The following is a 26,349-nucleotide window of genomic DNA, read 5'->3' as shown; positions in this document are numbered from 1 at the left end:
ATGGCATGCAGATTGGCGCTGACCAAGGTGCAAGGGGTAGAACAAAACCTATAGGTTTGGCAGGAACTAAACCTGCCAGCCTAAGAGTAATTAGTACTTCATTCTCTCCGGCTCAGCCTCAGACTTGGAGACAGATCTGCAGGCAGGATTACGGTGATCTGGGTTTTGGAAGAAATTGCTTACGAGCTTTTACCTGGCTCATGAAAGACCTTAGGTGGTAAACTGTTGTTTTCCCTGAAACATCTTTTTATACTATATGTATATGTGTGTGTATGCACACATGTATATATGTGTATGTAAATACATACTATTCTAACAACTAATAATAAAACTATAGTCCAAAATGATAGAGGATTCCTCGCTTTACACAGTGATACTGAAAGCGATGATGTAGTTAGTTAGGCTTGATTTGGCCTATTGCTTCTATTCAAACAGTTCATCCTTGTCACCTAGACACAAGGGCAATATAAAATTCATGTCTTTTCTTATAACTCAAAGTCATTTTTGGTTGATGTGCTGCAATTTCCTAGCTGTTCTCAGCCATGGTTTCTGAAGTTGTATTTTACTGTATCTTCAAAACATTTTTTCTGCACCCTTGGTTTACTGCTAATTTTCTTCACGAAACCATTTGACCTTATTCACTTACAGCTAAGTAAGTAACCCACCAAATTCTGGCAACTGCTCGATCATTTTGGCTACCCCAGCCAGTTTAATGATATCCAAAGTCTTCCTGATGTATGTAGATCCTTGCATAGGGCTGATAGTAGGCTAATTACTAACCCCAGTATTATCTAATTCTTGTTATGTTGTTTTGAGTCAAATGACAAGGAAGGATATCCAATTTCTGTGAATAGTTTACACTGTTTTCCCTCTTTTCCTTCACCCAAAACAATGCACTGGACAAGGCAGATGACTGTAACTGCCTAATTTATGTAACAGTTTTTCAGAATAGGAAGTAGCTCCAGACTAAACTGTGGTGAATCAGTTGCTTCATTACACAGTATCAAACAAATTGAGACAGGCGTGATTGTTTTTCTAATGAATTCTGCTAAGTGTATGCTTATATTAACCATATCTGCAACCTTTTCTTCACATGGAATCACCACTGTTTCACATGAGACTCTTCTATATCCTTGTGTTTTTAAAATTTTATTATTTTTCTGATTTAAAAAAGTGACAGTGGCAGTTACATTAGTAAATAACACATCATGTGTGGTATGTGCTATTTACATAAGCTGGTTTCTAAGCACAATTAAAATTCGTATTTCTACCTGAATGCTGTATCATAGAAAGTGTTTATTTTGAAATTATTTCCAAAGTTATTTTCAGCAGCTTAATGTTTAAACCAAATGTACAGAAATCCACAAACAAGTTGGCATATACAATAATAGAATCGGAGCCACTTCAAGCAGGTAAAAATAATGTTTTTATTTAATGATATTCTTTATCACTGCTTTCTAGCTATAAACTGAATTTTGTGTATACTCCTTTCTGATGTCCCTTGAGCTCATAGGAAATAGTATCCAATGTATATGGGGGAATAAAAATCAGTTTCTAATTGACATGTTAAAATTTTCTGTTTAGTGCTATTTTTTAATTTAAGCAAAAAGTAAGTACAACTCTGCTGGTCTTCAAGCTTGTTTCCTCTGCTTTACTGCAGTCAGCAGAGCTATCTGAATTCAGCCAAGTATTATGTCTACTTTTAATAAAACACCAGACTAAACTTACCAAATAGACAAACTAGCCAGAAACCACTCATTCAAAGAAACGGTGTCTGTTATAAAAAGCAAAGGAATGCAGGATCATGAGAAAAGCATGCAAGCCCTGGGAAGCAGCATGAATGCCTCAATAACCACTGATTACACTGCATAATTGCCTTCATTGATGAATCAGAAATTTAGCTTTCAATTTTTCATAATTGTACATTATAGTAACATGCTTCGCTAACTTTAAAGTAAAATGTAATATAAATTACTGTTAAAACACAATAAAGGATATCTGTGTTGTACATTTAAGTAACTTGAAAGAACTCAAGTCAGCATCTCAATCAAGAGATACCTATACAGGTATCTATATAAAAGGAGGAGTATATTAGAATTAAAATGCTACCTGGTTTACATCATTTTCAGTTTAGTAACTTTAGTGAGCCTTCTCTGAATATTTATTTTCTATATGATGGACTTTGTTTTTAAATATGGTATCTTTATAGTTTCATTGATGATTATATAATTATGTGTTGCTGTTTAGGATCAACAATTTTCAATGATACTTTGCATGGAATAAGGCACTGATTGTTGATTATTGTTATTTTACTTCAAATATAATTTCAGTTCCAGAGAAGGGTGTGTTGTCTTAAAGGCTTGGACAAGGTTTTCTTTATTTTTTACTCCAGGAAGATCTCTTAACAACAAATACTTGAGGTTTCTGTAAAAAGAGAAAGAAAAGAAGTTACTCCAATTTGGCTTTTACTCTTATAGCATTAAAATTAAATTCAATTTATTAACTTTTAGAAAAAAATGACAGGATGCGTATATTAGTTGTTCTGAATTATACCAATAATTCTAGCTGAATCTTTCCAAATACTATATGTATATTATGTCATAAAACACCTTTGCATGTGAGATATAAAATATGAATTTTAACCTAGAAAGGGAAACAAATTAGAAAAGTTTTTAAAGGAATTCAAGATGGAGCCCTGAAGCTTCAACTATTGGATGAAACAAACAATCTAGTACTTTTGGTTCTAATGTTTAAAATTTCTCAAACTTCCTATGATAGGTTATTGGCAGAGCTTGGGGAAAATTGCTTTAAAAGATGCAGAGGAAGCATAATAGATAATGCTTATTGAGAGCTTACTGTCGCAGGCATGGTGCTAGGTGCTTTACATAGATTTAATTTTTTAAAAAGATGCTCCCTAAAATAATGCATTACGGTTGATAACGTCAACTGTTTTAAAGTATTATAGATGAAGGTTAAATCATTTTCTCATATTTTTCAGAACTAAAATAAGGTATGACCCTTCAACTGTTTTAAATTCTGATTTTTCACCTTAACATCATTATCAAGTTTCCATTTTGGCACTGACCACCTACCTTAAATGACGCAAAGCAGTGATGCCTTTGTCTGTGATACCGCCACACGAAATTATTTCCATCTCCAACAAGCTTTTTTGTAAATTTTCAAACTGGCCAATTCTCTCCAAACAGTCATCCTCGATATAATGGCACTTGCGGAGCCTTATATTTTCAACATGCTTTAGGCCCTCTACCGGGAAAAAGGCGGTTTAAGATTCTGCTTTACCATGAAAATAACTGACAATCCCAGTTTTCCCAGGACTGTTCTGATTTTAGAATTAAAAATCCTATGTCTTGGGAAACCTCTCAGTCCCAGAAAATTGGAATGATTAGTCACCTTATTGACCATACGGGGTATTCACTATACAGGTTGTGCTAATAGGACCATATTGCAGTCAGACATCCATGCACTGAGGAAAAGATATGCCCACGCAGCCAGAAGCTGTGTGAATATAATTATTCCTACATATTGAGGATTTATCAATGACAAAAGTTTGACAAACAAGGCTTGAATTTTAAGTCAATAAACCACAGAATAAAGTCATGTAGAGACAAGCCTAGTAAGGAGAGAAAGGAGAGGAAGTTGTTTGTAATCTCTATTTAGTTAAAAAAAAAATATTATACAGAGGGAGAAACAAACTGCATTATACGAAAAAGGCAAAAAAGACACATCTATGACGATAATACTCAACTGCAACAAAACGTCACTGTAAATCAGCTGCACTTCTCATAAGAAAATGACAGGGTAGTTACCTATGTAATCAAATCCAATGTTCATGATACAAGAGTCAGTGGCATCAATGGCCTGGATTTTGTATTTGTCCAGAGGGCCTGTTGGGAGGTGGTTGTAGTCTTTTTGCCACTTCTCCTGGCCATGGTAGCGTACCTTGGCTCCACAGCGAAGCAGCCACTCGGAGGCCGCCCTGTCGGGCCCAGCATTCCTGATGCGTTCATAATCTACTCTGTTGGAAAGAGAACAAAAGCAGTTAGGTTTTACTATAATCATTAGCTTCTTAACTATATTCACCAACATAAACACAGAATAGCAACAACTTTCCATTTCAAATGACTGAGGAGGGAGACAAGTATATTAGTGAGACCCACACAAAGAAAAACACACAGTGGCTCTATCTGCTAACTTTCCTGCTTTTATTTTTGTTTTCAAGTGACCTCTGTCAAGACATGTTATTTTTATATGAGTTATCAGGCAGATGTGAGTCTTTGTTGGTTCATATGTAGCACAGTTCTTGACACCAGGTGGTACTCAGTAACTATGTATTTAATGATGCACTTGGTTGTTTTTATTAGTGATAAAAGAGGGAATAATTTTGAACTTATGTTCAAATTAATCTTATGTGATATTTATTGATTTCTATGTACAACTTTTTCTCTAGTTAGTGGTGTTAATGCTATATTAAGCAACAAGGAGGTTAGTCTCACCAGTTGTAAATGTTTCTAAGTGTGACACCCATTAACTTTTTAAAAACTTGAGTTCCCTTGATACTATTCAAAAGGCTAACTAGATCCTTTAAGAATCCATAGAATGTTCTAAAATTATATTTACTGAGCTTTTCTGATTATAAAAGTAATAAATATTCTTTTTGGAACACCTGAAAGGCAGGGAAAGACCAAATAAGATAAAAATTACTGAAATCCTGCAAACCAGTCACATTAATATTTTGCAATCTATTTTTGACCCTTATTCAATGCCTATGTGTGTTTTGTTGATTTTTAAACAAAATGAGGATCATACTGTATACACTGTACAAAACACCCACTTGAACCACAAGAAATAATTACATAGCTAATGGGAGCTCATCTAACTTTAACAATCCCCATGTTCCTTCACTTTAATGAGAGTAACTTACTGATTAAACACTGCATTCAACCAGCCCCAGAAGTATCTGGTGTCACATGACCATGGGAGTTTCTTTAAGCCACATAACTGCCAGGAAATTTTTCCAAACAGCATCATTTAATCTAGACACACAAAACAGTATTAATATTAGATAATCAGCTGGCAACCAGAGTCACATACAGTCACTTCACAACTTCAAAGTCAACGCTCTTGTGCCAATAAAGCTGATGATTCACTTGCCTCTCAAAAGTTACTGAGCAAGTCACTCCTGTCTCAGTTTCCCAGCTTCTATTGCTGTATGGTTCCTTCCAGCCTTGACATTAAGTTCCATTGTTCTATCCTCAGTTGGCATCTGCCCACACTGTTGCCACCTGGTGTCCACTCAGGCAGTGCACCTACACGTTGATCAAAATCAGCTCACTCCCCATCTACATTTCCAACGTGAAAATGCAAACTAAATCACCTAGGGAAAGCTGTGTGAAGGTCAAGACACTTACATCCAGGAAGGAAGAAGAGACATGGAAGCAGATCTTCCTATGACAAGGCTGCAAATAGTGTCACCAAAACAGTGCAAACAACTGCGGAAGGGCAGCCGGGAAAGTCTGGGCCAGTAACTTCACCTCTCTGACCCTTGGTTTTCTCACTTGTAAAAGGAGATGAGGTGCTCAGATGATTTCCAGCTATAAAAGTCTCTAACCGTGAGTTGGGAAAGTGATTTTTGAATTGTGTCTCAATCTGATTTATGCCAATTCACGTGTCTCTAGTACTGTGCCAAGTGGGGGAAAAACAAGGATAAACGAAGGTTGGCCTCTGCCTTTGCGGAGCTAACAAGTTAAGGCAGGGCAGAGTGAGCTCAAACAAATTACCGAGTAGTTAAAATACAGGATAGAACCTGATAAATACTTCAAGAGAGTTAAAATAAGTCCAGGCAAGGATTTCAATAAAGGTACCAGGAAAAGGTCTGTCAGGAGATGAGCTGAGGCAGGGGCATTTAAGGCAGGTTGTATCTCAGTTTGGTTAGCACATGGGCTAATGAGGAGACAATCCACACAGTCACATCAGAAAGGGTCTGGCATAATCAGTCAGGGAATTTGGACTGTCTTCTGCAGGTGGTTGGGAGTCACTGAGGTTTTAGCACAAAACACTGGCATTGTTAGAGCTATGCTTCAGGAATATTACTCAGACAGCAACATCAAGATTGAGTACAACAGAACAGGACAGAAAGCAGCTAATAAGGGCTCCAGCTACATGTGGGCCTGGGAAAGGGCCAAGTGGGGAAAGAATGAAAATGACACTACAGAATGGATTGCACATGACTCAATAAGTGAGATGTACGGGCAAGGGCCAAAGAAGTTGAAGATGACAGTTGTGGTCCTGAGTCACTGGTAGGATGATGATACCATTATGAAATCAATGTCAGAAGGGAGAGGGTTGTGGGTTCAGGGTTTTTTTTTAATTTCCCAGTTTTGTATATTCTAAATATGAAATGTTGAACTTCTAAGAGGAGATGAGCAACAAATGATTAGAATCCAAGTCACAAAACGGTACAGCTGAAAGGAACTCAGACCACCTAGACTAAACCTCTCATTTAGAGATGAGGAAACTGAAGCCCTGATATTAAGTAACTTGCTGACATCCTAAATTCTTTCTAGAACAAGGTGGGGTTTTAATAAATGCATGCGTTTGAAAGAACTTGCCCAATGTTTCATGGCTAATTGGTGGCAGTGCTGAAACTTGAACCTAGTTCTATTACCAGTTCAGGGCTCTTTCCTCAATCATTGATGGTTCTGCAACTCACGGGGAAAAAAGAGGACTAGAAAGAGGCCTGAGTGGGAGCCAACTTAGAGCTGAGGAAGGGGCTGAGGATGCTGAGGTTGTGGAACAGTGAGAGATGAAGTCTAAGGACAGAACCTGGACTCACTTATCCTCCTGCTCTCTTTTCCACCATTGCTCTCCCTTCATTACTGTTAATCTCTCACCATCCCCTACTCTGTTATCACCTTCACACTCTCAGGCCCTTCCAGCTTTCTATTTAAGCTCCCTCCACCTGTGCCCACCTCTAAAAACTCCACTGGCTGTCAACCTCATTTACAAGTCTGGGCTTTCCAGCTTCAACTCAGGCTGTGGCTCATTTATCATTACTCCCTGCCCACCCAATCCTTTCTCTGGAAATCTTACCGAACCTCAAGACTTTATTCAAATGCCATTTTTATCCATCCACCCACTCATTCGATAAATATTTATTGGATGTCTGCTATACCTAAGTGCAAGAGATACAATGGGAATATAGAAAAACCAGAAAACTGAGATAAAGACATGGTGCCTATCCTCATAGAACATATGGTCCAATGGTCCAATGAAGAAGGCAGAAGACCCAAACAACATGCAACATGTCTTAGTAGAGTTATGAACAAGTTCTGTCAGAGCCTAAAATAGTGAAGGGAAGGCTTTGCACTAGAATTTTCTTTTGGATGGCTCTTAAAAGATGATTACATTTCCAGTTAGGCAGAAAAAAAGAAAAGTACGCAGAGCAAAAAGAACTGCAAGGATCACATCGTATTCATCTCCATTTTGCTTAGCACCAAGCACAGTGCCATACCCCCAATGCAGAGTTTAATGAATATTTGCTAACTAATAGTCTTCAATGGTTGATATATGTCCATGGAGAAACGTAAAACCAGAGAAACTGTTATTAAGCAGGTACATTTAAGTGGTCTGTGAAAACTGGAGTACTTTCACTTGATTTATTTTGGCCTACCTTCTAATTCAACTTAAAGAAAAGGCCAAATTTACTACTTCAGCTATGACCTCTAAAAATATTAGCTATTATTAAAATAATTTAAGTATTAAAATCAAGTTTTTATTTGGCAATAAAGGTAAAAAATTAATTGGTAGGTTTTTCCATTCTCAAATGCAACTTTGCTAATTGATTTTAGCAATTTCAGATGAATTCAAGCAGCTACCACTGGGAATGCTTTCTACAGGGAAAGGAGACCTCTACTGGTAAATTGGTGCATTTAACTCTAACGAATTAACAGAAACCAGTTAAAAGCAAGTTAAAAATAACCACTACTGCCCTGGCCCTGAGCTCAGTTGATTGGAGGGTGGTCCCGTACACCAAAAGGCTGCAGGTTTGATCCCTGGTCTGGGTGGGTATGGGAGGCAACTGATCAATGTCTCTGTCTGTCTGTCTCTCTCTCTCTCAAATCAATAAACATATCCTTAGGTGAGGATTAAAAAAAAAAAAAACAACCACTACTAAATTACTACTGTGACAAATAATTCGAGAGTTAAAATAATTAAAAAGAACACTTATTATCAGAACATGGCTCAGAGCCACAAATTTGTAACTGATGTCCCTAAAAGTTGTGATTATGTTTGTGACTTAGAGAAGACCAAACCTCTGTGTGACTCAAAAAGATCCTTAGAGTAGCTCCGATTGAGTTGTCATTTGCATAAAAACAATGTTTTTTTTTAGTGGAAGTTCTGTTTTACATATTAAATATAATTACTTCTGTGGGCTATTCAAAGTGATGGATAACTTAGTGGTCAAAAAGGCTGTGGAGAGGGGGTTATCAGAATTGGGGGGTTGTTCCCCCCAAATTGCAACCCTATTTCACTGCAAATAACGTATTATTGATGCCAATTCTTATTCCTGAGGCATGAAGAATCTAGTGAAATAGAGCAATTCATTAGGAACTGGAAGCAAAGGTCCCAAAAGCAATTTCCAGGCCAATATCACATGACACTTACTGAACTAACATCTCACAGGTTCTCTGACACAGAGGAAGACGAACACGGATTCTCAGCTGAGAGGGTGGTGTCATGAACACAAATGTCTTTAGCCAAAGATACTACAGGGTGTATAAATGTAAGGTGAGCTCTTGATATGAAATTGCTTAATTGAAACAATTTAAGGTACAGTCCTAGGGGAGAGGGTAAACAGAAAAAAACTGTAAAAAGAACATGTGTATTATAAGTTCTTTCAACTTGCTAAACTAAGAAGCACACCCTCAAAATCACAGCAGTAAAAAAGTTACTGTGGTCTGTGAAAGTCTGATCACAGACCCTGGAAGTGTGTAATTCCTCATTCAACCTAGTAACAAATCAACTACATGCTGTGCCAACTAAAAAATAACCATCTCGCCCTGGCTGGTGTAGCTCAGTAGATTGAGTGCAGGCTGTGAACTAAAGCATCATAGGTTCGATTCCTAGTCAGGGCACATGCCTGGGTTGCAGGCCACAGCCCCCAGCAACCACACGGTGTTTCTCTCTGTTTTTCTCCCTCCCTTCCCTCTCTAAAAATAAATAAATAAAATCTAAAAAAAAGAAAAAAGAAAAATGTTTAAAAAAATAACCATCTCCACTACATACCTATCAAAATGATTAAAATAAAAAATAGTGCCCCCACTATACGCTGGTGACAAGGAGAAACTGGATTATTCAAATTATTGCTGGTGGGAATGTATAAAGGTATAGCCATTTTGGAAAAGCAGTTTGGCAGTTTCATACAAAACTAAATGTGTACTTATCGACCCAGCAATCGGAGCCTTGGGCATTTGTCTCATCCCAGGGAGACAAAAACAGGTTCACACAAAAAAAGCTGTACATGAATGTTAATAGCAGCTTTATTTGAAATAGCTAAAAACTGGAAAAAACTCAGATGTCCTTCAATGGGCGAATGGTTAAATATACTGTGGGACCATGAAATACTATTTGGCAATAAGGAATGAACTATTGATATGTGCCACAACTGGGATGGATCTAAAGGCATTATGCTGAATGAGAAAAGCCAATTCTGAGAAGTTACATACTGTATAGTTCTATCTATATAAATTCATGAAGTGACAACATTTTAGAAAGGGAGAACAGATTGGGGATGGGGTGCCCTGCAGCAGGAAAGTGCAGTTTTAAAGGGCTACAGAGGAGCCCTGGCCAGGTAGCTCAGTTGGTTAGAGCATCATCCCACTGATATACACACGCTTGCAGGTTAGATTCCCCATCAGGGCACATACAAGAATCAATCAGTGAATGCATAAATAGCCCTGACTGGTGTGACTCAGTGGTTTGGGTGTTGTCCTACAAACCAAAATGTCTCCAGTTCGATTTCGATCAGGGCACTTGCCTGGACTGCAGGCCAGGCTGCTGGTTGCAGGCGTGCGAGAGGCAACCAAGCAATGTTTCTCTCACACATCCATGTTTCTCCCTCCCTTTCCCTCGCTCTAAAATAAATAGATACATACATATATAATAAATCTTTTTAAAAAGATTTTATTATTTTTAGAGAGGGAAGGGAGGGAGAAAGAGAGAGAGAAACATCAATGTGCAGTTGCTGGGGGTCATGGCCTGCAACCCAGGCATGTACCCTGACTGGGAATCGAACCTGCGACACTTTGGTTTGCAGCCCGAGCTCAATCCACTGAGCTACGCCAGCCAGGGCAATAAATCTTTTTAAAAAGCATAAATAACTGGTGTTTTCCCCCTTTCTCCCCCTCAAAAAATCAATAAATTAAAAAAGGAGAAGAGGCAATGGAGAAATTCTTGTGATGGAACTGTGCTTGACCATGGTGGTGGATACAAGAACCTACACATAGATAAAAACTATATAGAACTTGCCCTGGCTGGTGTGGCTTGGTTGGTTGGAGCATTGTCCCATGCACCAAATGGTCTCGGGTTTGGTTCCCTGGTCAGGGAGGGCACCTATGGGAGGCAACCCATTGATGTTTCTATCTCACATTGATGTTTCTCTCTCTCTCTCTCTTTCCCCCTTCCTGTCTCTCTAAAGTCAATGAATCCTCAGGGAGGACTGATTAAAACATATATGTAAAACTGGTGAAACCTAAATAAGATCAATGGATTGTGTCAATGTTAATTTCCTGGTTGTAATGTACTATCGTTTTGCAAGATGTTATCATAAGGAAGACTTAGTAAAGTGTATACAGAGTCACCATTGTTCCTTACAACTGCATGGGGATCTACAATTATCTCAAAACATTTTTAAATAAATGAAAAAAATAACCACCCCTTTAAAAAATTTGTGATGGAAAAAGCAGGTAACATTCTACATTGTTTTCACAAATAAAGCAAAATATGTACAACTATTTAGGAGGTAAAACCATTTCAGCATAATAAAATCAGTCATTTATCGAATACTTCACTGGGCTAAAACCTGATGAGCCTTATCTCCTAATCCGAACAGCCCTCTGAGGGAGCCACTACCATTACTCTCAGTTCACAGAGGAGGGGAGGGTCTGAGGCAAAGAGATGAAGTGACCTCTCCAAGCTACCTAAGGACTGGAACCAAATCCAAATGGGCAAGTAAAGTCCTTCCAGCAATTAAGTTGTATCATTCTACTTTTCTGTTCCGCTGTTCTGACCCTAAAAATTAAGAATTGCCTTTAGGCATACATAACAGGTGTTACACAGGCACGGTGATAATCACATAATTTTAGAATATTAGGTCTTTTAGAGATTACATAGCCCACCTCCCTCATTTTACAGATAAGTAGTAAACGGGAGATGAGACCTGTACAGGTGAGTCGATGTTGTCAGGCCGGCACAACAAAGTTCAAACTGTACGTCGGCCCAGTAATAAAGATAAGGAAACAACGCTGAATGAAGGCAGAGACCGAGGGGGGTCTGGTTCCTCTATGCGATATTACAGGACCGATAAATAACCGAATGAATGATACCGCCAGGAGCCTCACGAAAAGAAGTCTAGAAGATCGCAGGTTATCAGGAGTTGCCGTGACATAGGGCCTCGGTCCGACGCTAGGGTTAAGGCCGGACGGGGCGCGCTCCTTCAGTGGGCACTGGGCTTGGTGGGAGCCGGGTGCTCAGCAATCCGCCTCCAGCGGACTACGGTCAGGGCAGGAGCCGAGGCGGGGCCGAGCGGAAGGGAGGGAGAAACTGGCCCGCGAAAACGAAGTTTCGCCGTAATCATGCCCTGATTTTCTCCCACAGTCCGGCGTCCGCTCAACGGTGAAGGTCAAAGACGCGCAACACTGCGGGACAGGTTTTCCCTCAGCCAAGCGACTGGAGAAGGGAAAGGGCAGAGGTGATAGCCAGTCTAGCCCCGCCCGCTCCGGCCTAGGTCCTCTACTCACGGCGGCGGAAGGAGGGAGGGAGCGAGCGTCACAGGCGTGTACGGCGAGCAGGCCTGCCCTTCGCTCTCCGCTGAGCGCGCCCATTGGTCACTGGCAGCCACTCCCACGTGGGACGAAGGTGCACGCCTCATTGGCCCCTGCGTAGGAGGCGGGCTAGAGAGCGCCGGGGGTGCCCCAGTGGTGTCCTGTTCTAGTGACCACTCTGGGGTTGGAGCAGGGGAGGGGTCGCAGGCGATGGTTCCCTCGCTGCGTTATCTGGGCAGTGCCTGCGGACGGGCCCGTGGGGGCTTCCCCGGGGGCTTCTCCGCAGCGTGCGGGCCCGCGCTGGGGAGGCCTCGGCCGCTGTGCCAGGGTGGCCGCAAAGCCAGCACTAGGTGAGTAGCCGCTGGCCCGCCCCCGACACCTGTGCAGCATCTTTTCCCGAAGGTGCCTGGTGCTGGACCTATGTCCCTGTTCTATTTCCCTGCTCTAGGCGTAAGAGGTCGGAATCCTGTGGAGCACAGGCATCAATCTCAGATCCCCGGAACTACCTGCAGGATTTATTTGTTGTATTTGTAGGTGGGAAGAAAAGAATAACAGACCGGTGTTAAGTAGAAGTCTACAGCAGTCTGTCTTTGAAAACAGCCCCTCCACTTCCTATTTAACTCTGAGAGTGTTAACTAAAGCTTCCTAAAGCCTCAGTTGTGAATGAGAACCTAGTCTCTCTCCCTCAGGTGATCGTTTTGAGCGTCGAAGGACCTAGCACACTATAAGCAATCAAATACGCTCTTTGTTAGCAGGCATCGCTGGTGTTACTTGGAAAACCTGAAACCAGTCTTAAATCAGTTCCAGGCTGACACTGCATAGAGTTACCTCAGGGAGAAGCAGCTCAGTTGCTAATTAAAGTCTACAGAATTCAGTGTCCTGTGATTTAAAGTTTGGAGGTCACCCTGGAAACCACTATATTTCTCTGCTTTCTTTGGAGATGGTGGTGGTTTATGCGAAGCTTTAAAGCTGGGAAGTTTGCCTGTTTCTAGAACTAGAGCGTGACTGGAGCTTCAGAGATGGTGTGGAATGGCCCCAGGAGAGAGACTGCATCACAGCAGGGATTTTATTTTAACTACACATTGCATTTTATTCTAAGAGCGTTGGTAGGCTTTTAAAAGGATTTTTAAGAAGAGTATTAATTAAAGATGTTTCAAAAATTTACACTGGTTGCTGCACGTTAGTGTATTGGAAGGTGATTAGACTGGGAAAGGATTTGTAATTCATCATGGGGTATGTAGGCAATTCTTTTGGGAAGCTTTTTTTAAGAAAAATAGGGTTAGTGAAAGTTTTGTTTATACTTTCTATTTTGAAATAATTAGGTTCATAGAAGATTGCAACAAAGTAGAGATCTTATATACTTTTCACCCAGTTTACCCTCATAATAACATCTTGCAGAACTATAGTGCCATATCAAAACCAGAAATTGACATTGGCACAGTCTATAGACTTTGTTCAGATTTCATCATTTTACAGCACTCATTTCCATGTGTGTATGTTTCTATTCCATTTAATCGTGTTTTTAACTTGTGTAACTACCACCATAATTCAGAAACAGAGATGTTCTATCAGTACATAGATATCCCTTGTGTTACCTACTGTGTTACATTCACATCCCGTATCTATACCCTTCCTAACAACTTTCTAACCTGTGGCAATCACTGATCTATTCCCCAGCTCTGTAATTTTGTCATTTGAGAATGTTCTATAACTGGAATCACACAGTATGTTATCTTAAGAGATTGCCTTTCTTTTTCACAGCATAATGTCCTTGAGATCAATCTAAGTTGTTACCTCTATGGATATTGGGTTCCACATAATTGTTGAGTAGCATTACATGGTGATATACATGTATCACAGTTTAACCATTCACCAGTTGAAGGATATCTAGGCTATTTCCAGTTTTTGCCTGTGAATAAAGCTACTATAAACATTTATGTATACGTCTTTCTATGAACATAATTTTTCCTTTCTCTGGTATAAATGCAGTCACTAAGACCTGATGTAAGCACATATTTAGTTTTTTGTTGCTTTTTTTTAAAGATTTTGTTTAGTTATTTTTAGAGAGGGGGAAAGGAAGGAGAAAGAGAGGGAAACAGCAATATGTGGTTGCTTCTCATGTACCCCTTGCTGGGGACCTGGCGCACAACCCAGGCATGTGCCCTGACTGGGAATCAAACTGGCGGCTCTTTGGTTCACAAGTTGTTGCTCAATCCACTGAGCCACACCAGCCAGGGCACATGTTTAGTTTTTTAAGAAACTGTCATATTCTTTTTCCAGAGTGTTTGTACTGTTTTACATTCCTACCAGTAATATGTGAGTGATCCATTTCCTTTTCACCCTCACCAGTATTTGGTGTTAATCACTTTTTGTTTTTAATTTTAGCCATTCTGATATGAGTATAGTGATATCTCATTGGAGTTTTAATTTTCATTTCTCTAATGATTAATGGTATTGAACATTTTTTCATGTGCTTATTTGCCATCTGTACATCTGTCCTATTTGACGATATGTTTGTTCATATCTTTTGCCCATTTTCTAAATGGCTTGTTTTGAGAGTTCTTAAAAGATATTCTAGATGGAGTACTTTGTCAGATACATGTTTTGCAAGTATTTTCCCCCAGTTTGTAGGTTTTCTTCTTATTCTCTTAACAGGATCTTTTGTGGAGTAAAAGTTTTTAATTTCATGGAGGCCAATTTATCAACTTTTTTCTTTTATGGATTATGTTTTTGGTGTAAACTCTTCACCTAGCCCTACACCCCAAAGACTTTTTTTCCTGTGTCTTCTTCCAAAAGTTTTATAGTGAATATTTGATGATACAAACCATTTTTGTTAGATTTTTTAGTTAGAATAATGGTATTATGTGTGTTGAAGAGGCCTTTTAGAAATAACATTAAAATATTTACAGATGATGTTTACGATTTACATCAAAATAACATAATATAGGAGGGGTGAAATAGGTGAGGTGTGGAAGAAACAAGAGTGGCCGTGTTTCTGTAGAACTGATTTGTTGCCCATACGGTTAGTGTTAAAGGGGATCTTTTACATTCCTCATTGCAAACTTAGACTGAACAAGCCCTTTCTAATTTTCAAAATAGTTGTATAATTGGGGTTTGTTATGGCTAAAATTGTGGTTCCTAACCTATTTCTGGACCACTTCACTGTTTTCTTTTCAACAGAAAAAAAATTAAATTCTTGCACACTAAAGCATTAAAGACAATGTGTTAGCTTGTCCGCAAGAATATTGCACTTGAATTTTAAAAGAACAGGTGGTAGAGAAGAGTGTGATGCCTAACACAAGCAGCTAGCCCGGGCAGAGTGCTGCGGAGATTTAGAGCAGCTTGGTTTACTAGCCACCCTGCCTGCTGGGTGTAGATGATTATAGTACTGACCAGCCATGCGTGTAACTTTTAAAGGTTTCTTCATGAGTGGGAAGCCAAATAGCACAAAACCCAAGAAATATTTGTGGTTTTTTAAAATTTTATTCACTTATTTTTAGAGAGAGGAGAAGAGAGGGAGAAAGAAAGAAAAAAAGGGAGAGAAAACATTTATGTGTGAGAGATGGATCAGTCAGTTGCCCCTCACCCTCCCCTAACTGGGGACACAGCCTGCAACCCAGGCATGTGCCCTGACTGGGAATCAGACCAGCGATCTTTCAACTTCCAGGCTGGTGTTCAGTCCACTGATCCACACCAGCTAGGGCAAATACTTGTTTTTAATGATTATAAATTAACAGTTTAATTAATTGTCCATAGATGATGAAAATTTTGCATATGAAGTTTGGTAAGGTCCACTGTAAAGATGCTAAAGGTGACTTTCTCTTAAAGCTCATTCGATGTAGTCATCATTGGTGGCGGAATTGTGGGGCTTGCCTCTGCCCGAGCCCTCATCCTGCGATATCCAGCACTTTCCATTGGTGTTCTGGAAAAGGAGAAAGATTTAGGTATGTATGTTATCAGTGTTGCCCTTTGGGCTTACTTGCTCATTTTGTCTATTCTGTATTTGTTATGCTGAGTGTTGGTATTAGTCCATTAGTTTGAGTTCCCATAAAGCAGATTCCGGGACTAGGACTTGGTTGTAGGTGATTTATTTGAGAGGTTACCTAGGAGACAGGAGTGAGGTGGTGGGGGTAGTAAACAGGAGGAGGAAGAACCACAGGAAGGTACATTATTCAAGTTGCTGATGTGAGCTTGATTCCACTGGGACCTCTGAGGAACTACCCGAACACTTCCCAGGATCATCCTTGTTTTCCCATTAGCTCCTGCCTCTACTGGTTGGGGATTGCCCCTAGGGGTGTTGAGTTCTCCTTCCCCACATTAGAATAGGCCCAGGGGCAGAATGGAGAGAGTTATAGTGGGTCCTTGAAGTGGTTTGCTGGTAGTGAGAGGCGAGTATGTGACTGAAATCAAAGATGGGTTAGAGGGATGACACAGGCACCAGGGATGGCTGCTAGAGGAAGGTACCAGTGCTCTGACTGTCAGAATTTTTAAAAATGTGGTCTCTGGTAGCTTCAACAATGTTTGTTTCCCCAGTTCTTAGGTTTTGTAAGTCACATACTTTGTTTTATCCTGTTTTCTCTTGTTTGGTAGCTGTTCACCAGACTGGACATAACAGTGGTGTCATACATAGTGGAATTTATTATAAACCTGAATCTCTGAAAGCTAAATTATGTGTGCAAGGCGCAGCCCTCATCTATGAATACTGTAACCAAAAGGGAATTGCTTACAAGCAATGTGGCAAGGTATGGTATTTTTACTAGGACCTTTACTTATTTATAATAAGTAGCATTTTCTTAGTGATGTTTAATGTTGAATTAAAAATATGTGTTTTTTGCTATGGCTGGTATGGCTCAGTGGATTGAGTGTCGACCTGTGAACTGAAAGGTTGCCAGTTCAATTCCCAGTCAGGGCACATACCTGGGTTGCACGGGCCAGGTCCCCAGTGAGGGTGTGGGAGAAGCAACCAATTGATGTTTCTGGCCTTCTATTTCTCCTTCTAAAAATAAGTAAATAAAATCTTAAAAAAAAAGAATTTAGATTTATTTAAAAAAATACCTGGCTTTTCTTTATCTCAATGTTATTTGCAAAATCTATTAGGGAATAACTTTTTTAAAAAAGATGGTATGACTAACTCCACATAATTTTTAAAGTAACAGCTTTATTGATATAATGTATATATCATGCAATTCACCCCTTTAAAGTATACAATTCAGTTTTTAGTGTTGTCACAGAATTATGTAGCTATTACCACTAATTTTAGAACATATCCATTATCCCCAAAAGAAACATTATACTCATTAATAGTCATTCCCCATTCCCCCTACTTCCTAGTCTTACTTCTCTCCAGACCCTGGCAACCACAAATATACTGTGGATTTGCCTATTCCAGATATTTCACATAAGTGGAATCATACAGTATGTTGTCTTTTGTGCTGGCTTCTTTCACTTAGCATAATATTTTCCAGGTTCATTCATCTTGTAGCATGAATCAGTATGTCATCCTTTTTATATTTCATTGTGTAGGTACATGAAATTTTGTTTGCCTGTTGATCAGTTGATGGGCATTTGGGTTGTTTCTACCTTTTGGCTATTATGAATAGTACTGCTATGGAATTTATGAACAGGTTTTTGTACGGACCTGTTTTCATTTCTCTTGGACATATACCTAGGAGTGGAATTGCTGGGTGATGTAGTAACTCCATGTTTAAAATTTGAGGAGCTGCCAAACTGTTTTTCAAAGTGCTGTATTGTTTTACATTCCCACTAACAATTAATGAGGATTCTAATATCTCCACATCCTCACCAGCACTTGTTATTGTCTCTCTTTTATTTTAGCCATTCTAGAGGATGTGAAGTAGTATATATCATTGTGGCTTTGATTTGCATTTTCCTAGTTACTAATGATGTTGAGCATCTTTTCATGTGCTTATTGGCCATTTTATCTTTGAAAAAAAAATATCTTTTGCACATTTTTTAAATTGGGTAATTTGTCTTTTTATTGTTGATTGTATGTATCTTTTATATATTCTGGATACGGTCCCTTATTAGCTATAAGATATTTACTAAAATACTGCTAACCTATTAAAATATTTTTTATTTCAAAAATAAAATAGTAGAGCCCTGGCTAGTGTGGTTGAGTTGGTTGGAATGTTATCTGTAGACGGAAAAGGTGGCAGGATCTATTCTGGACTGGGCACGTACCTGGATTGCAGGTTTGAGCCCAAGTTGGGGCATGCACAGGAGGCAACCAATCGATGATGCCTCTCTCTCTCTCTCTCTTTCTTTGATCCTGTTCCTCTAAAATCAGTAAATATATTCTCAGGTGAGGATTAAAAAGGAAAGAAAAGAAAAGGAAAGAAAAGAAAAGAAAGAAAATAGTAGTAATGGTAGTAGTAATTAAAAATATTACTAAAATTGTTCTCTTATTCTGTAGATTTTTTTTAAATTTCTTGATGGTATCCTTTGAAGCCCAGAAGTTTTTAATTTTTATGAAATTAGTTTACCTCTCTTTTGTTTTTAGTGTCCTGCCTAAGAAATCATTGCCTAACTTTTTCATGAAAAATTACTCCTATGTTTTCTTCAAAGAGTTTTATTATAGCCTTAGTTCTGACATTTAGATCTATCTTCACTTCCACCCCACAAATGAATTGGTTTAATTCCAGGTGATACAGAATTTGGAGTAGAACAGAGACTGAAGAGTAGACTTTGGTGGGATTCTAGGCTGAGTTTGCTCTGACCTCCTAGCTGAGATAGAAATGGCTGAGTGAGAACTAAAGAGAAGATGAGCCCCAGCATGATTTTTTTTAAAACAAAAGTTTATTCTTAAATGTATAACAGGCTGAAGTATTGAAGACAATACTTCATTCTAGCTGTAGGTGGCAACAGATGTTATGGTAGAGAATCCAGATGTTTAAACAAGAATGGAACGAAGGATCACCATTGCCTCAGGCACAAGAAACAGCTTATTTTCTGCCAGAATTCTTAATTCCAAGAGTGGAATCTTCTCAAATGTGGAACTTCCTTCCCCACAGCCTTCACTTGTAGCTACGTGAGTTCCTTCTCCTTTATTTCTGTCGTTTATGCTTTAATGCCTTACCTTCTTCATCCATTTACTTGGCCTGCTTCTTGGGCTGTTTCAGGCCTTCTTAACCCCTTATAGCCAGCCTACTGCCCTTCCACAGACTTTGCCACCAGAAGGAGGGTTCTCTACCCCACTTCCTGTACCTGTACCTTCAGCAAATGATTACTTTTATTTATTTATTAAATTTTATTTATTGATTTGAGAGAAACATCAATTTGTTGTTCTATTTAATTATGCATTCATTGGTTGATTCTTGTATGTGCCTGACTGGGGATTGAACCAGAAACCTTAGTGTATCAGGATGATGCTCTAACCAACTGAGCTACCCGGCCAGGGCCATATGATCACTTTTACATTAATTTTGGTATGCAGTATGAGGAAGGGGTCCTGCTTCATTCTTTTGTATGTGTACATCCAGCTATTTAGTACCGTTTGTTGAAAAGACTGTTCTTTCTACATTGCTTTGGTGTCTTTGTCACAAATCGTTTGTGCATAAATGTCAGAGGGTATGTTTAGGATTCTCAATTCTATTCCATTGATATATTTCTATCTTTATGCCAGTACCATACTATCTTGATTACTGTAATTTTTCTTCTTCATTTTCTTTTTTTTTTTTGAAATCAGGAAGTATGAGTCCTCTAACTTGTTCTTCTTTTTTCAAGATTATTTTGTTTATTGAGGGTCCCTTTAATTTCTATATGAATATCAGGGTCAGTTTTTCAGTTGCTCTAAAAAGGCAGCTGGGATTTTAACAGAAATTGTATTGAATCTGTAGATCAATTTGGAGAGTATTGCCACTTAACAATGTTAAATCTTGCAATGAACTTGGGATGTCTTTGCATTGACTTAGATCTTCTTTAATTTTTCTCAACAATGTTTTGTATTTTTCAGTGTACAGATCTTGCATTTCTTTTATTAAATTTATTCTTTGGTATTAGTCTAATAGGTTTTGTGTGTGTTTTTGTATTGCTTAGGATTTTCTATATGTAGGATCATGTCATCTGGAAATAAGATAGCTTAACTTTTTCAATTTGGATGCCTTTTACATTTTTTACCATGGTAGAATCTTTAATACTAACACTGCTTGAAATTGAAAGCAGTGAAAATGGACAGCCTTGTGTTTTTCCTTATCTTAGGGAAAAAGCATTCAATCTTTCACTACTAAGTATGATTCTAGTATGGGTTTTTTGTAGATTCTTTTTATCAGATTGAGGAATTCCTTTTTATCCCAGTATTTTTTTTTTACCATAAAAGGATTGGGTTTTTTCAAATGCCTTTTCTGTTTCTTTTTTTATTAAAGATTTTATTTATTTATTTTTAGAGAAAGGGGAAGGGAGGGAGAAAGAGGGAGAGAAAATATCAATGTGTGGTTTCCTCTTGTGCATCGCCAACCAGGGACTTGGCCCACAACCCAGACGTGTGCCCTGACTAGGAATTGAACCAGCAACCTTTTGGTTTGAAGGCTGGCACTTAATCCATTGAGCCACAGCAGCCAGGTCCCATTTGTGTTTCTATTGAACTAATCATATAGTTTTTGTCTTTTATTCTATTAATAGGATATATTACATTCATTGACTTTTGGTTATATTGATCTTGCATTCCTGAAATAAATTTCATTTGGTCACGGTATATAATCCTTTTTGTGTATTACTGCATTCAGTTTACTAATATTTTGTTCAGAACTTGTACGTCAATATTTATGAGATACTGGCCTGAAGTTTTATTTTCTTTTGATGTCTTTGACTTGGGTATCTGGCTAATACTGGCTTCACTGAATTAGTAAGTGTTCCCTCTTCTTTTGTCTTATGGAAGAGTTTATGAAGAATTGGTATTAATTCTTATTTAAACATGCGAAAACATTTATTAGTAGAGTCCCTGGGCATGATCTTTTCTTTGTGGGAAGTTTTAAAGTTACTTATACAATCTCTTTACATGTTATATATCTATTCAGGTTTTCTTTTGGAGTCAGTTTCAGAAGTTTGTGTCTTCGTATGAATTTGTCCATTTCACATAGATTATTTAATTTGTTGGCATACACTTTTTCATGATATTCCCTTGTTAGTCTTGTAATTTTTAAGAATAAAAGTTCATTGTCACCATTAAATATGTCATGAAGATTTTTTTAATGATATGGGAAAATGGTCCTGACATGGTGTTAAGGGAAAAAAATACATAAAACTACATTTATAGGTTTTATGGTGGAGTTGTTAGAGTTCTTTATATATTCTGGATACTAGACCCTTATGAGCTATATAATTTGCAAATGTTTTTCCCATTCAGTGGATTGTCTTTTCACTTCCTTGATAGTGTCCTTTGATTCTACTTTCATTTTTAAGGTTAATCATTTTGATTTAAATAAGCTTTATTTAAAGTTTTATTAAAAGTATTAAAAGTATTGATTAAAAGTATTATCTCATGAAATTGTCTTGACTCCTTGCTATGAAATAGTGATTTGTGAATTCTAATTTACCCATGAATATGTGTCTGTGCCCTCATTTGATGAGAGCTGTTAAGTAAGGAGGAAACTACTTCAAACAGATACTTTGCCCGGAAATAGGTAGACAAAAATTCTTGAGTAAAGTTGTTAAAATTACTTCTTTTTTCTCTGCAACAGAATGCATTAGTAAATACTTTGTAATGTACTTTATTCTGAAATTTAAAAGTCGGTGTTCATGCTGCCTGCCTCTACCAGAACCAGTAAGTAGAGACAAGGATTGAATCTTTATGGGCACTTTATTCAGATGCCTGCAGTCTGTGAAGATGGTGTGTTATGTGCGCTCAAAAACTATCTTAACATCTCATTTCAAGCTGACATCTTTATAAGGAGAAGGAAGGGTTGGTAGGGAGTTTGGAAAAAACGGTTAATTGAATAAGAGTTACAGCCTTGCTGTGATTTTTCCTAGTATTTTTTTATCTGTTGATCAACAATTCTGCATCACTGGGCGTTCCCTCCCTGGAACACAATGGCTTGGATACCATCTCCAGTGCTTGTAGACCCCTGAGGCACAAAGGTTGAATTGCTTGTTGGAGTTGCATGGTCATGCATTCCAGTTCCTGTAATAACAGCTTTCCACATGCATTAATCACTTAATCCTGTCAATTATGACTGAAGCCAAAATCTTTAACTCTTGAGTTCACCTATCATTTCCCTACCTTTAGTTTTTAATCATCTTATTTCTATAAGATTAGTTTAATTAAAGAAATACAGACTAAAACAACCATATTTTCCAGTTGGGGCTACACTAGCATTTTTTAAAGAAAACATTTCTCTGTTTTTTAATGTTACCACTGGTCTCCATATGGTTACCGTTGGTTACCATAAATAGGGGAGTACCAACACCTATATGACATGAAAGTTTGTTCCATATAGGGTCCCGTCCCCCTTTTCTTCTAGTTGGCTTTCTGGGGATCCTGTCTTCCAAATCTTGAGTAGCACCTAATCTCCAGGCTCAAGGGAATGTAGCAAACCTGTGGGGGGCAGGGGGGGGGGGCGCACGTTGGGGGGGAGGTCTCTAATACAAGCAAGGTCATTAATCATAGCTAAGGTCTCACTTAAATGTTGTACGTAGTTCTTTGCCTTTGCTTCTTGATCTACATACAATTCTGGGAAATAAAATGGATAGTTTTCTGTTAGCGATACCCCATTATACTGAATACTAGATGTTTTTCTGATGTATTGGTATTTTATATTCTTTTATAGATGTAAGAAAGTGATTCTGTTGTGTTATTACCGTGGGTTTTTTTATTTGTTTGTTTGTCTTTTTTTTTTTAATGGAAAGATTAAGCAACCAGTGCTTCTATCCCCTCTGGGACTGAAGGAGTGGTGGTGATCAGAGTTGCTTATGGCCACAATGCATGTGGCAACTAATAGCAGAAGTAGAAATTGAGGCTGTACCTCAACTTTAAGGAAAATTTGTTTTAATGCAATTTTCTTAAGAGAACTTTTTTTTTTGGTGGAGGAGAAAATGAAGTCATGGAGGAGAAAATGAAGTCATGAAGGAAGGTTGAAGTAGATACATGAAGAAAAAAACAATTTAAAAAATCAACCCGATTTGAGTGGTAGTCATTTATGGCTTTCTAGTCACTTTATCTTTTATAGCTGATGGTATGTTTAACTCTATCCATATTATCATTTTTTGAAGCTCATAGTAGCTGTTGAACAAGAAGAAATTCCCAGACTTAAAGCCTTATATGAGAGAGGCCTGCAGAATGGTGTCCAGGGGCTGAGGTTGATCCAGCAGGAGGACATAAAAAAGAAGGAGCCATATTGTAGGGTAAGTGATTCGCTAACTCCACACACATGCTCACAGGGACATTTTCGTTTACAGCTCAGTCTTGTGACATGGTGGCTGGGAGTGAATTTGTAGGAGGCAGGAATTACATAGAAACAGATAGTCTTGTCACAAAAGCATTGTGTTGACAGACACAAGCAGGCATTGCCACAGGCTGGATACCTGATTTCTTCTTTCCCTAAGTCATTATAAGACATGTCCAAACCTGTGGAGAATTTTTATGAGAGTTTATTTGAGCCAAACTGACCACATACGCCAGGGAGCAAGATTTCAAATGCACTGGAGAATAACAGTTTTGCAGCTTTTATGCATTTGAAATGAAGGAGGGAATATAAGGAAAATTACATGAAGATGGTAGAAAGCAAGGTAAGGATTGGATTATAGGACAGCTAGCAAAATTATGTGCTCTTTTGAAAGTGGTTACAGCTTATTTCTATGGTGTGTTAACCTAAATGCACAGAAGCACTGATCAGGACTTGTTTAAGGCAACGATAAACCTTCTACTAAAGAAGTTATATGCCTGGGGCATGACTACCCATTACACCTGCCCAGCTAGGGATTTATGATTAGATCACCCTGAGAGGTTACTTTCCATACAACTCCCCTTTTTACCCACACCTATGAGAAAACGCCAGGTCTGAAGAACATAAGCAAAGGCAAGAGAGGGCTGAGACCTTGTGAAATTATTGGAAAGCAGTGAGCAGTGAGGTACGGTTGGATCACGGGGTGTGTAGCAAATATAAAAAGTGAGGCTATAAAGGCAGGACTAGGCTCACATAAAGGGTCTGATATTCATGCTAATAACTTTGAAGTTTTTCTAGTAGGCACAGGAGCCAGTGAAAATTTTGAGGAGGGTGGTTACAATATCCAGTCTGTACTTCAGAAAGATAAGGCTGTCACGAGTGTGAAGGGTGGGTTTTAGCGTATCTTGTTTAAAACATGCTATCCTTATATTCATGAAAGAGACATGAATAATAATACCCTGCATATCAACTTTCTTTGATAGCCTTTCAGAAGCTGTCACACCAACCCCCAGTTCACTGGCTGTTCCAGTGAATGCCTCTGTCTCCTATTCCTTTTTCCCCACCCCTTTATTGACAATATGTAATAGGTGGACTCCAGGTACCTGTGTTAGAGAGTCTGACTTTCAACTTACTGCCAGGCAGTGCTTATTAGAAGCTTTTAGTTTAGTCTGAGAGTTTAGGAAAGGCTTCTCTGAGGTGAACCCCAACTTTAAAGATGAATAAATAGTGTAATATAACTTATAAAAGAGTTATATCCTGCTCTTTTGTGAGGCCTCTGCAGAAGTGATCTACTTTCTATAAGGCCACATTGTAATGATCAAGGCCTATTTAGGGATGCCAGTATATAGTAGGAAATATAGTCTGGTTATTCCATAAAGGTGTCTTGAGTAAATTCCTCCTTTCTGTCCCAGCCTCACCACCATTAGCAGGAATGGTGGACAAAATTTACATAGTATGGGTTACTTTTGCTTCTTCCAGGACTGCCAAAAAGAAAAAGTGTGTTAGGGTAGCTCTAAAGGGCATCTTGGATCACATTCCTTTAAGTAAAACATTAAGTTCTTGGAGCATCTTGGAAATTTTTAAACTGCCTCTGTGAACTTTGACTTTGGAGGATGGCTCTTGACCACTCTCTTTCTGGGCAAATCCTGACTATTTCTTCTGACTTCAGCTGTGCTGGTCTGTCTGCCATCCCTTTATTTGGTCAACCACATGTTCATCTGTGCCTCTGTTCTCCTGACTGACTTCTAACTCTTGGTGTTTGCTGGCTTGATTCCCTGGTTCTTTTCTAGCCGTCCGACTTGCTGTGGCCTTGGGTTTCTGGCCTGCTAAAGCTGGACAGCGCATGCCCAGCTCCTGCCTGAGGACTAGCTTGTCCACCAGCCTCATCCTGGGCCAGGGCACTGGATTGTTTGGCAGCAGTGACTCACTCCACTTTCCCCCAACATACACATATATAGGTGGGCCCACCAGCATCTCATGAAGAGGGGCAAAGCCAAGACTAAAGAGTGAAAGAAAAGAAGGGAGACCTTCTAGGGGAGGGTAAAAATCAAGTATGTTTAAAGATAGCCCTCCAAATTTCATTTATTCAATAACTGAATGCCTGCTGTATGTCAGACATTGTGCTGGGTAATAGGAATATAAAATGAATAAAGATATTTAGGATTCAAAAAAACTATTGATATGGAGCACTTCTGCAGCATGTTTTTATCCCTCTGTTATACTTGTCACATAGTTTTATGCTAAGTAATGAAGTTTTGTGACTAAACTGTTGGTATTATCCTAATTTAGAGTCCAAGGTTATTGTATACAAAATACTATATATAGATTGAAATTGAATTACAGCTACTGACCTGTGAGTTTAGGGATTTTCAGGCCATATAAGGGCTAATATAAAATCTTATGGGTATTTACTATATAAAAAAAAAGGAGTGATTTCTTGTACATGGACAAATGCTTTCATATTCTGGAAGCAGACTGCCAGGGAAATGCTGCAGTTTCTCAAATGTTGCTTTTAGTTTGTGAAAAGAGACTGTTGGGTGTTTTGTGAGCCTTTACCCTTAGTTGGGTCTGGCCATGGGCAGCATTGATCAGAAGTGGATAGCAAAGTCAAAAGCTTTGAAAGGATAAGCAGGTAAATGTATTGGGATAGGAGTGGGGCACTGAATACAAGAATCAAATATTTAAAGTAATATTATCAAACATTTTAAAAGCACAACAATGATAGTGCTGTGCTGGCCAAACAAGAAGATGACAGCATTTACCAGTTGCACCCACCTTCTGGGCTTTGGTTATTCTGGGAACCAGGCAATCCTGTTAGGGGAGGTTTTTTGGAAAAACCAGTGTACTCATATACACAGTAAAGCAAGAAAAAAATGGTACTATTACCAAGG

The 26,349-nt window shown here is 38.6% G+C and overlaps 2 protein-coding genes across 6 annotated transcripts in view; one reads left to right on the top strand and one right to left on the bottom strand.

Moving 5' to 3' along the window:
* Nucleotides 1-1,403: 1,403 nt before the first annotated feature.
* On the bottom strand, nucleotides 1,404-12,052 carry DMAC2L (distal membrane arm assembly component 2 like). Of its 4 annotated transcripts, XM_045823748.1 has the most exons (6): nucleotides 11,459-12,052; nucleotides 8,686-8,858; nucleotides 4,943-5,054; nucleotides 3,828-4,036; nucleotides 3,093-3,264; nucleotides 1,404-2,424 (listed from the first exon to the last, which is right to left on the bottom strand). In XM_045823748.1, exons 3-6 carry the CDS (start codon nucleotides 5,047-5,049, stop codon nucleotides 2,310-2,312), a joined length of 603 nt encoding a protein of 200 aa, XP_045679704.1. In that variant the 5' UTR covers nucleotides 5,050-5,054; nucleotides 8,686-8,858; nucleotides 11,459-12,052; the 3' UTR covers nucleotides 1,404-2,309. The 4 variants fall into 4 exon arrangements, with proteins under 4 accessions (XP_045679704.1, XP_045679703.1, XP_045679705.1 ...); XM_045823747.1 differs by lacking the exon at nucleotides 8,686-8,858; XM_045823749.1 differs by lacking the exon at nucleotides 8,686-8,858 and having other exon boundaries at nucleotides 11,625-12,052.
* Nucleotides 12,053-12,160: 108 nt separating this feature from the next.
* The window catches only part of L2HGDH (L-2-hydroxyglutarate dehydrogenase), a 37,883-nt gene continuing 23,694 nt past the window's right edge, over nucleotides 12,161-26,349 (top strand). The window contains exons 1-4 of one of the 2 annotated variants that reach the window (XM_045823741.1): nucleotides 12,161-12,412; nucleotides 15,891-16,006; nucleotides 16,653-16,804; nucleotides 23,286-23,417. In XM_045823741.1, coding sequence (XP_045679697.1) covers nucleotides 12,273-12,412; nucleotides 15,891-16,006; nucleotides 16,653-16,804; nucleotides 23,286-23,417 — 540 coding nt within the window. In that variant the 5' untranslated portion in view covers nucleotides 12,161-12,272. The remainder of the gene's footprint in view (nucleotides 12,413-15,890; nucleotides 16,007-16,652; nucleotides 16,805-23,285; nucleotides 23,418-26,349) is intronic. The other variant, XM_045823740.1, reaches the window with a different exon arrangement.

Source organism: Phyllostomus hastatus, unplaced genomic scaffold (assembly GCF_019186645.2).
Source record: "Phyllostomus hastatus isolate PE091 unplaced genomic scaffold, TTU_PhHast_1.1 phas_scaffold_501, whole genome shotgun sequence".
Classification (NCBI taxonomy): Eukaryota; Metazoa; Chordata; class Mammalia; order Chiroptera; family Phyllostomidae; genus Phyllostomus; species Phyllostomus hastatus.
Note: the sequence above shows the minus strand (reverse complement) of the source record. Positions and strands in the feature narration are given on the sequence as shown.

Bases quoted from the DNA above. Each gene is read 5' to 3' on its own strand.
- DMAC2L (XM_045823748.1), bottom strand. From the start codon at position 5,049: ATGATGCTGTTTGGAAAAATTTCCTGGCAGTTATGTGGCTTAAAGAAA. The intron at 3,265-3,827 runs GTAACTACCCTG...TTTTCCCGGTAG, and splicing joins CATTGGATTTGATTACATAG to AGGGCCTAAAGCATGTTGAA. The intron at 2,425-3,092 runs GTAGGTGGTCAG...CTCTTTTTACAG, and splicing joins ACTGCTTTGCGTCATTTAAG to AAACCTCAAGTATTTGTTGT.